This window comes from Homarus americanus, unplaced genomic scaffold (assembly GCF_018991925.1).
Source record: "Homarus americanus isolate GMGI-L3 unplaced genomic scaffold, GMGI_Hamer_2.0 scaffold18703, whole genome shotgun sequence".
Classification (NCBI taxonomy): Eukaryota; Metazoa; Arthropoda; class Malacostraca; order Decapoda; family Nephropidae; genus Homarus; species Homarus americanus.
Window position 1 is genome coordinate 3,459,797 of NW_024749779.1, and position 11,892 is coordinate 3,471,688.

At 37.4% G+C, this 11,892-nt stretch overlaps 1 protein-coding gene across 1 annotated transcript; it reads right to left on the minus strand.

Annotated features, from left to right (window-relative positions):
• Positions 1-3,912: 3,912 nt before the first annotated feature.
• LOC121853905 lies at positions 3,913-10,844 on the minus strand. The gene is made up of 3 exons (XM_042348297.1): positions 10,746-10,844; positions 5,053-5,398; positions 3,913-4,814 (listed from the first exon to the last, which is right to left on the minus strand). The coding sequence occupies exons 2-3, from the start codon at positions 5,391-5,393 to the stop codon at positions 4,751-4,753; spliced, it is 405 nt and encodes a 134-aa protein (XP_042204231.1). The 5' UTR covers positions 5,394-5,398; positions 10,746-10,844; the 3' UTR covers positions 3,913-4,750.
• Between the last annotated feature and the right edge of the window lie 1,048 nt (positions 10,845-11,892).

Genomic DNA, 11,892 nt, shown 5'->3' on the forward strand with positions numbered 1-11,892 from the left:
TAAATGTATGTGTGTGTGTGCGCGCGCACGGATATACACAGTATGTGTATAAGTGTGTGTGCGCGTACATGCTTGAGTGCATATGCTCGTGTGTGTGGATGTAGTTTAAATCAAAGTTTACCAACTAAAATCTGCTTCATAATGCCAGTCACATTCCCAGGCATGTTATACTCGTATACAAAAGGCAGAGTGAGGCGTGGCAGCCAGGTAGTGTTGTGGTGGTAGGTAACGCCATACGAACACTGAGTCGTCTGCGCATCAGTGAAAGTTGAGGGCTCCGCCCGGATCTACGATGACAGTCAAATTGTCCAAATATCCTTTATTGTGGTTATTTTTGTCCCTCTTCTGTCTCTTCCTCCCCTGCTGTCAAAATTAAATCCTCCGTAACTGTCATTCAGGAATGTTAAGGAGATTTCATCTTGTTTTGTTCAGTAATGCTGTGTTCCGTAGTGGTATGACTTCGCTACTGTTGTTCTGGTTAAGAATAATTCTGAAATTTTTGTAAGTTGTTTACTGTATGACACTGAGACCTAATGAACGGTGTTTAATGACTCTTGTAGCTGACTTACCGTAAACTAAAAACAAACATCATCTTTCATTTCTGTTTTAATGTTTACGAAAAACATGAAAAGCATTACAAGTAAAGAACAGAATCAAAACATAATGGTAAAGAATAAAAACAACACATGAATAAAACACCATTTAAAGCATATTGATAATATTAATAAGCGCATTGTATTTTTTAATTCCCGAGCTTAAGCTTACGACTCTAGGCCTATTAAATCCCTTAATAACAAAAACATAAAAATTAAAGATAAAAATTAATCGAAAAATCACAAACAGAAAGAGACAGAGACATCTCCATGAACCAAGTGTGTTCATGTCATCATATATAAGGCATTGTTGACCTAAGTTCACACACTCATGATAAGGACTAACTTATGGTAATTCTTCACTTTTCTTAAATCATCATTCACGTGTTTTTGTCGACATGAGAACACTAAAAGAAATGATTCGTCTATCAGTATCTCAATATCCTTATATCAGTGTTTCTCAAACTGGGGGCCATGGCCCCCAACGGGGTCACGGCAAGATATTAGGGGGGCCATGGCAGGCTAGTGTAAGTAGTATATGTTTGGAGAAAATGTGGAAACTTTGATTCAGTTTTGTTTTTTGTTACTTTGCCTTGTTAGGGGAGAAATCTTGTATTTTTTTTCTTTTTCTTGTCATTGTGTGTAATCATAATACCCATACGGTACAGTTTTGATATTTACATAGTATGGTGCAGCAGCTAGTTTTTCATTTCCAACGGATTCGCTCAGATCGAATTCCTTGATCTCAGAACGATTCTGCTGCCAGAGACCTCTATGAAGAAAAATCTCTGACTGCATTCTGGTGCTCAATGTATCAGTCATATCCAAAAGTTAGTGAGATCGCACTTCGAGTCCTCTTGCCATTTTCTACTACTTATTTATGTGAATCTGGTTTCTCCACCTTCTTCAAATAGAGAATAAAATCCGAAACCGGTTACGTGTTGTATGTATATTCTGTATGCTGTATTTATATTATGTATGTATGTGCTCCATTTATATACATTATTTATTCAGCCTAGCTAGTAGCGTGTGGCAATGTATTTATCAATGTCCCACATGCCTAATTAATGTGCCTGGCGACATATGGAAGCTGTTAATGTATCACTTACCATACGTCGCCTAGAGAGCAGTTGACCACCGGACAGAGTAAGGAGCACTACTTCCCTTGTGTACATATCTGTTATCCAGTAAATAGAACCTACAAAAACTATCCAGGTGTTTGTGTTCGCTCCTGTAGATAGAATTTGATACCCAGAACACGAACACATGTGGACCCAGATATGAGATGTGTTTTATCAGTGACTCAACCTCGAATCAGTCGACTGACTGAAAGGAAACAATGTCATCCATCCCATTGAACTGTAGCAAAATATGCATTCTGTTTGATAATTGAAAACATTAAAATAAAGGAAGAGAACCAAAACAGTTGATTTTCATCATTATTTGTGAGGGGCTTGGGAGAGAACTGAAGGGGGGCCATGTTGAGTGTTCCTCATGGGGGGAATGAAGTGAAAAAGTTTGAGAAACACTGCCTTATATGAATGATTGGAAATTCCAAGATTCTTGGACTTGCCGTAAAAACAAAATCCAAGGTCCCAATGTCGGAGTAAAAAACTTAATAGCTGGTATAAAAAAAATCCAAGGAGTTATAAACAATCATCATTAAACTTATAAATTATTCAGGTTGATGGAAAATCACACTTGCAATAGGTAGAACCACGCCCGAAGATCACCCTCTTTGACCATCGTCTGTCCACCAGGAAGCTGATGCAGTAATTTTGCCGGAGCTTCACTTTATGGGGAGCTGCTGGAACTAAAAGGTCATAACGCTGTACAGCAATGACTACGTTACCGTGATCAGCATTTTCTATAGTCAAGAGTCGACATTATCACAACTATGACATCCGGGACCCAAACTCACTTTCTATTCGTAATACAGGACCTTTACTTCTCCATTATAACCCAACTATACTGTCAGCGCTTTCTTGTTCTCTAGTTGATTACAGGATGATTGGACTTGATCACCAATGGAAGTAATAGTGTGAGGGTAGCGTTTTATTATTGTTATTCGGCCACACACCGTCTTGCAGCTTTAGGCACTACAACCTACTTATTCTGAGACCCTCAGCTATTCTGCAAATATGACTGCTTATTTTTCCCTTACTCTTTTTTCTCACGTCTAATATTCAAACTGAAAAAAAAATCTCAACTATGCCGGAAATTTTCCTTCCTTTGGAGATGTGGATATAGGTTTCAGACTGGTAATATATATATATATATATATATATATATATATATATATATATATATATATATATATATATATATATATATATATATATATATAAAATCACACGGGGAAAAGGAAACAACAGAGCACAACGGAGGTGCTCCGTTGTTTCCCTTTCCGTGTGATTTTATCAAGATTTATCTTATCCACGTTTTCATTGTGGATCTACATGAAATATATATATATATATATATATATATATATATATATATATATATATATATATATATATATATATATATATATATATATATAATTTACATACAACTTCACCAATATTTTGTAGTAGTATGAACGGGGAAAGAGAAGACACTGTAGGAAAATAATTGAGCCATATCGGGTAGTTACATAAACCTAATAGCTCTGAATCTAGAATGAATACAAAGGGAAATATGTGCAAAACCTAGTTATTATACTGAATATAAAATTGAGCTGCTTACGAACCATTTACTTCAAATGTGGATTGACAGTGTATTGAGACTTGGGTGTGACTAGTGTATGTGAATAATGTTCTATTAATGAATGTATATTGCTCTTACTTTAGTCAATGAAATGTTTTGGAGTGAAGTGGGTGGGTCACTGTAGTGGTAACGGTTTGTAGTTTGTTTCGGGTGAGTTGTGTTTTACGTAGACGTCGACCAGTACAGTCTTCCACACCTACGGTCTTAGTGGATCCAACACATGAAGAATCACATCTAACAGACAATTTATACACAATAGATGAACTGTGATGAAGAGCAGTTATACTTCCTAATGTTTGGACGCTTTCGGAGATCTTTAGTTTCAGTTGAGGAAATGTTTTCTTGTCCACTAGTACAGTATTCAAATAACTTATGAACATTATTTGGAAACTTTTGGTTTATATTGTCAGCTAATAACTAAGTAGGACACAATAGTCTTTCTTTTAGGTGCAGACACAATTAATGCTTCTGACCTCACTTATACTCTGTAGCTTGAATGGGTTCTCCTTGTAATCGTAAAATTCTTATACATTATTCTTTTTTGGTTTTCAGGATAAATAATACATGATTTAACATATTAATTTATACAACATCTGTTTTAACAGCTAAAGGCACAGTGGTAAAAGTTTCTAATTACAGTACAGGTGGAATATTTTATTAAGAAAATTAGGGAAACACAGGTAACAATAACAACAACAACAACATCAAGGTGAATAAATTAAAAAAATATAACAATATAAATAATTTAAACTAGATAATGAGATGAGTCTTATCTCATGAATCACATATGTGAGTCGATTATTCTAGTAAGTCACAGGTGTGTGTCGACTAGTTCAGTATGTCATAAGTCAACAATACTAATAATTCACAGGCATAAATCAGCGAGTGAGTCATGTATGTCGACTATACTAATAAGTCACAAGCATATATCAGCGACTTCAGTGAGTCACAGGTGTATGTGTGGACCCGTCTGCGGACTCGTTCAGTGAGGCGCCCTCAGTCATGGGCTATTTGAAAATGAGAGTAAGCGGTGGTGAAGGAGGCCAGCCTGGCAGCAAGCCGTCAATGGAAAGAGTCAGCAAGCAGGTCACAGTAAAAAAATATGCGACATTGAAGACTTTTTCAGTGGACGGATGTCAACTGATGTGAAAAATCAACTGACTTATAGCAATTGTTCTATGACCAGTTAATTACATGTCATCAGTGCCAGGTGTCTGCCGACAGATGTCATCAGTGTCAGGGTCTGCCGACAGATGTCATCAGTGTCAGGGTCTGCCGACAGATGTCATCAGTGTCAGGGTCTGCCGACAGATGTCATCAATGCCAGAATTGTTTTTATATCAATGATTAGTGGCCTGGTGGTCTGGGTGACGCCTTTGGTCACACGTAACAATACAGGCGGTGGCTTACTCGTATTTCTTGTATGCCTCGCTAAGAGCCGTCATCACCGGGGACAGGAGATCGAGTGACCTGTGGAGACAGAGCCATTGGCTTTAATTTTTTTGATACTTTGTTGGACATAATAGCCAATAGATATGTTGACAACACACACACACACATATACGTAGATGAGGCAGATAGAGAAATTGACTATTAGAGAATTAGATGTACTGCAAATATTCACAGAAAAATAATTACATCTTGTAAAACTCTTTCCACATATTGATTTTATCTTCATTGTGTCATATATTTGAAGCATCGTTCTTACCTTTTGGCGTAGTCGGAGTAGGTAGAATAGGCAGTGTTTGGGTCATAATAGTGGGTGTTATCGTAACCATAACTATCCCGGGAGGAGAAGAGAGAGGCAAGGTTGAATCCTAGAAGAGGGATGATGATGAGAGCGGCGAAGACGACGAAGATACCAATAACAACGGCATACTGGAGGGAAGTAGAGTTGAAGGTGAGGGTGGCGCCGCTGTTGTCAAAAGAGAGGAATCCGAAGCGAGGCGTTCCCTCCTCCAACCCCTCCTGCTCATCGATCAGATTGCTGGTCTCTGCAGAAGCGAAGGCAGCAAGACACAGCACAGCGAAGACTACAAAGCTCTTCATTTTGGCTGCAGAATCAAGAATGATCATATGTACGGTATTTATAAGTGGACACACACTGGAACATGGAGATATAATATGTAAGAGGAACTTTGGACGCCAGTGAACATTAATTTGTCCACTCTCCATTCCTAATAATTGTTCTTACTTTAATGGTTCGCTTCCTACACTTCGACCATCTTGAGGTACTGAAGACTCTCTGAAAGAACACTTATAATATTGTCTAGAAAAAGTTATGGTGGACTCGCTAGTATGTGGTGTAGCAGGCGTCTCCCATTTGAGCTGAGATACAATAACATATAAAGGCTGATGATTGGATTGGGTAGAAAGAAACAGGAAGGATAAAAAAACAACTTTGACACAAACAGTGAAAAGGAATAAAATAGTTAAACAGAGGCAGTGTGTACAAGGACATAGAAAAGCACCACCACTTCTATAGTCATATATATGGGCCACCAAATAGTGTAATACCTTATAAGCTTCTCACTATGAGTATACAGAGTGACCAGTGTTTCTGTATCACATGGATTATTTCAAGCTTACACTCGCATTATACCAACGTAATATTTCAAAGGCTTTCATTGACGTTATGACCCATTAGAGTTTTGTATTCGTCTTTATACTTCTCTGATCATAAATTTGTATTTCCTAAAAAGCATTTTTGTGTTATTATTGTCAGTACTTAAGCATATTAACCTTTATAAACTAGACACAGACCAGAGGATTTAGAGATTATATTATGTGTTTTTAAATCGACTTAACGGAGAGCAATAAACTGTCGGCTAAAGAAGACTGTTTATATTGTCTCACGAACACGCCTCCCTATAGCCATCTCGTACTCACGCTTAAACTACTAAGAGTGAAAATTTATTCAAGGAAGTTCCACTGAAAGAAATTATCGTTTTATAGTGATTGAGGAATAACCTCGAAACCTATGTTAACTCACCGAGATTCATATCTTTAATGTGAACATCAGAGGTTTAATTGAGCCATAATGTTTTCACAGTATATCATGGCTCAGATACATTTATAAGTTTGGTATGTTTCAAACAATATCGGCGATCCCAGATGGCCACTCTCTCTACTGGAAAGATTTGGAACTGGAAAATACAGAGCCCTAAAACTATATCCCTTTTCTACTCATCTGCAAGACAGGACATTTACCTGGATCGTAACTCAGTGAAATTGTTACTGGATATTTCTTTTTCTATGAAGACTAACGTACTCTTAAACAACCAGTCAGCCTGTCTGGGGTTTCGTCCTAAAAAAAAAAGACAACAAAGTAATCCCGTTTATCCGTTTTAAAGAGAGTGTGTTGGGGTGTGTGAAAGTCTTAATGACAACAGGTGAAGGTCTGTCTGTGTGTGTGTGTGTGTGTGTGTGTGTGTGTGTTTTGGAGAAAGTGTATGTGCATGATGTGTTTATTTGAGGGCGTTTAGCAATATGTTAATGAGTATGCTTTGTGTGGTAGTGCCAGATAGTCTTGTGAATGGATTTAAGCATTATTGTGAAAATATATACTGTAATTAGGAGTGAATGACAGTTTATATGAAGGTATATGATAGAGTGTGTGTGTGTGTGTGTGTGTGTGTGTGTGTGTGTGTATGAGAGTGTTTATGTAAAACTGTGTCGGCATATTGTGGTTATGTGTGTGTCGGTGTATTGTGGGTGTGTGTTGGTGTATTGTGGGTGTGTGTTGGTGTATTGTGTGGGTGTGTGTCGGTGTGTTGTGGGTGTGTGTCGGTGTATTGTGGGTGTGTGTTGGTGTATTGTGTGGGTGTGTGTCAGTGTATTGTGGGTATGTGTGTCGGTGTATTGTGGGTGTGTGCGTGTCGGCGTATTGTGGGTGTGGGTGTCGGCGTATTGTGGGTATTTTTCGGCGTATCGTGGGTGTGTGTTTGCGTATTGCAGGTTTGTGTCAGTATTGTATATGCGTTCACAAGAGTGCAGAAGGTTTAATGTGGGCTCAGAAACCTCGAATTCAATAAGTCAGTTGTTTGAGATCGAAGCTGGAATGAAACACTCTTCTAGTTACGTTAGAGTCTGGGTGCAAACTGGACATCATTTTTAAGTCAATCTATGGCTCGTTACTGAAGTGAGGCATGTGCGAAGAGTTTTTAAATTTCCAGTTTAGGATATAATTCCTGGGTATGAGTCTAAGGTCGGAAAGGTGGTGGTGTGTGAAGGAGGGAGCAGAAGGGGGCACCGTTATCGTACACTCACTGATGGTCCTTCTGTGAAAATTCCGACGCCTCCCGTACCATGTTGCCTACTTATACTGTAATTATAGAAGTTATGAGGTTAAAGCCTTTGAATGTAAATCATGATGCCACCCTGTAAAGTATGTAAGGAAGGCAGAGTTATGAAGAAGCTTTATACAGTGATTAATATAAAAGTTAAAAGAGTCTCATTTGTAAGCGTAATATTAATAATATCCTTTGACACAAATCGTATTTTTTTAGAGACGGACAAGACCGAAGTGTCCAAAACTCCATATGCTACAACAGTATCCAAGAACACTTAGTCCAAGATGCGCCACCTACAAAACTTCAGTTAAATTGTTGACATGGGAAGCTTAAGTGTGGTAAAGTTGCTATGACGTCAGCACGATCTCTTTTTCTTAACAATATCCGGATTTATGAGTTTATTAATGCAGGGGAACCATATGATGCGAAATATTAAAAAATGTTCAAGTATCTCTACATCATTTCAGTAGGTAAACATATACTCCAAGTGGATCTAAATGATGTTATCCGGGTCAAATATCCGTCATTTATACTACAAGATTGAGGTAATGTCTCTGGTAATGTAGATATATTTTATTAATTTAAATGAAACGTGAGAGTTGCCATAGAATACATACTAAAATTGCTGAGAACCTTCAATAAAATGGGTAATACTTGAGGTGAAATTCACTTAGATAGTTAAAATAAGCTCACTGACATCGAACTTTCTGTAATATATTTTAAAAATCCTAAGAATGATAAGTGGAGCTTGATACACACACACACACACATACACACACACACACACGTTACACTGCCACTGTAGTTGTGATGATGACGTCAGATCACAAGGTCCATAGAGTGTCTTCAACTCACTAAAGTACACAGGCAGACAATAACTCCCACCCTCAGCCATGACCATACACACACTGACAGGGATATAGAGGAGTCGTCCGCTCCCAGAAACTGAGGGAGTGTGTCAGGGGGTACTGTAAGCTGTGTTTCACGTGAGCGATTTTAGACCAGTGTTGGACAGAATACTTTGTTAAACCAAGTTCCTTCTGGCTGATTGTTTTATACGGGTCATTATAGATTTCCATTTATATTTAGCGAGCTACTATATATAAAAATATCATGTCTTTAAGGCATTTATGAAGACTGATTCTTTAGATCTTAACAATAATAACTACAATACCAGTTGCAAGATACTTATAATCTGATTTTTTTTTATATTAGCAGGTTAATAATAAAAAAGACTACGGGCATGATATCAATGAATTATATAGTGCATCAGTTTCAGTATACCATTATGAATCATCTCAGGTGTTCGGCCATTCATTGTTACACCAAACTCTCAGCCAACCAGACTCAGTTCTGACCACTGTTATGTCGCCCTCCAGCGTTATGGATCAACATTAAAATGGTGCAATAAGAAAACACTGACAGACAATGTTTGCCTTGTTATACCATCTGGTGGACTTGACCAATCATGACTCGTCTTTATGATAAACTCACTTACAGTGTTCAGAAATCTATGCATTGTTTGATGCTTAATAAGAATAATTTCCCAACAGTAAAAAAAAAAAATATCCAGTGTACGGAGGAGATAATAATGTTATAGTTAAGGGTGTAGTATTTACATATTACTCTTGACTTTAACAGCGTAACAATCACTGTATGGGAATATGATCCGCACGAGGCGACGGCAAAGGTCAACTAAAAATATGGGAAAATTACCTGTAGGGCAAAAGTTGAATACGGATGACACCTGATATGTAAATTATTATCATCAAATTACTCGTTAAATTTGTATTTCCCCTTAACATGGAAAATAAAATTAATATCACGTAAAATGCAAATACTGTATTATGTATTTAGAAAGAATTATAGCACGATTTAGTTTTGCTTGACAGGGAAAAAGTGTGATGATGAAAACCAGGACAAGTCACGCCTCAACTATTATCCCCCTCCTCCCCTTCCCTCTTCCCACCCTCCCGTATCATTTACTCCAGTTACCGTTACTCAGCTGTTATTGTTCCGTTACCATGAAGCTACCACACACACACACACACACACACTGGAGTAACCTTGTGCTGTGTGATTTTCAGCTTTGTGATTCATATCTTACTATTGGACAGACAGTATTTACTCTCTCTTAATTGTTCTCTGGCAACTGATAACCTGATACATTTCGTAAAAATATCTTGATGTGTAAATTATTGTTATTACTTTTAATGTGGTGTAGATATTCAGTTTGCTTTAATGCATCTGTTAAGAAGGATGAAAGGATATTGGTATTAGTCTCTGTGTTCAATCATTCAGTTCAAACAGATAATTCCCCTTTTTTTTGTTTTTGTTTTATGTCTGAACTTTACCGCATGGGGAGAACAGTTACTGAATGTGAGGCAACATAGGAGAGCAAAGGGAACTATGGTGTCAGAACCTCAGTGTTACTCTAATGTGAAACTCGATTTATCTGTGTCAGTTGTTGTAATAATCTGAGAATAAATAAGTGCCCATCATATCTTGACACTTGTAACGTATGTATTAAACATTGGTCTTATCAAACTCTGGTATCAACGAAGCGCTTGTATCAATATCATATTCCCCTTTCTCATTAATAAACCTTCTAACTTACAAGACACTGAACAAAGCGCAAATACATTTGATTGAATAACCATTAATATTTACTAGAGATATTATGGCAGATTTAAATATTCGGCCATCAAACTTATGTTACATGAGAACATTATCAGAATGTGGACTGCATTTCACATTTTGTAATCATGATTCGCACCAATAAGAGTAACCAAAATAAAAAAGTCGACTGCCAAAGTCTATAGCATCAACTAGTTATTATACCGATAGTGATGATAATGAAATGAAGAATGATGCTGAAGGTTAGTTATTTTCAGGTAACTAAGACGTGTTTCACTAGTAATCTGTACATGGGACACATACAATAAACTATGCTTGAGCGTAGCACTGTTCCGGCACCGTCAAAACCGTCTCCTCGGCACTTTACTGTTGCACTATATCAATCCCTCGACCAGGCACTGCTGTTGTTGGTTCAAGGAGTTGGATCCTACAGTCAGATGTAAAGAGGAGGCTTCAGGACGTAAAGTCTCACCTTGAGTTACGTTTCTTGGAGGATGGCAGGTAGAGTTGGTAGTGCTGAGACGGCCTGGGAGACTGTGGTGCCTTCTGTAGTCTCGCTCCGGTATATATACACGAGAGCGCTGGCTAGGTCAGGCAGGGCCGATAACAGCGGTAAGTCCTACTATTGTACGTCCATCAGGTAGCTGCCACAACATTTAGTTCACTTTCTCTTGAGACATAACTTAATCGAAATTTTATGTTTTTTCTTAAAATGACAAACTTGCTGGAATTACACTTTTATTTCTCTTTGGATAAGTCTTTCCCTAATTCTATATTGGGTAAGCATGTATCAATAAATAAAAGGACGAAGAATTCTGAAACTGATTACGTTCCCGCGTCACCTTACTGCTCCTGCCCTGTACGATGGGACGTCAGCCAATCAGCGCTCGACGTAATTAAACAAGGCTAAGATGGCGGCCACACAAATACTGAGGAAAACTTGAACCATTTATTCCCTCATCTCGCCGACATGATTCACCCTTCACCTCATCATGTGTCTGTCATCCATGATTAAGGTCCTTACAGCTCTCTCAGGTGACGTATTATGAGACTATATTAAAAGAAAGAAAAACATTATCCTGGTGAGAGCATCATGTTGATGGCTGTTATGGTGGCACCATAGTAAACAACTCTCGTGATAGAAACAAGGACTCATATCTAGAAGCTGTGTGTGTGTGTGTGTGTGTGTGTGTGTGTGTGTGTGTGTGTGTGTGTGTGTGTGTGTGCGTGTGTGATGAATTTTAGGAATATTTACGTCACGGCGATAATTACATTATATTTCAGATCTATTTTAACCTTCAACAACCCAATTTAACCTAACCTAACCTTATCGAATTTAGGTAAAGTTTAATTATGTTAATATAGAGAAGGATGTGTGATATGTAGTACAATTAGTCCCTACATAAATGTATTTATTTCCATGGAACTACAAAATAGTTAATACAAACTTATCAATATATATATATATATATATATATATATATATATATATATATATATATATATATATATATATATATATATATATATATATATATATATATATATATACACTGTATAATGTATATACAGTAAATTGGGATAATAACCCAAAGAAATGTTAATTAAAACGCAACAAA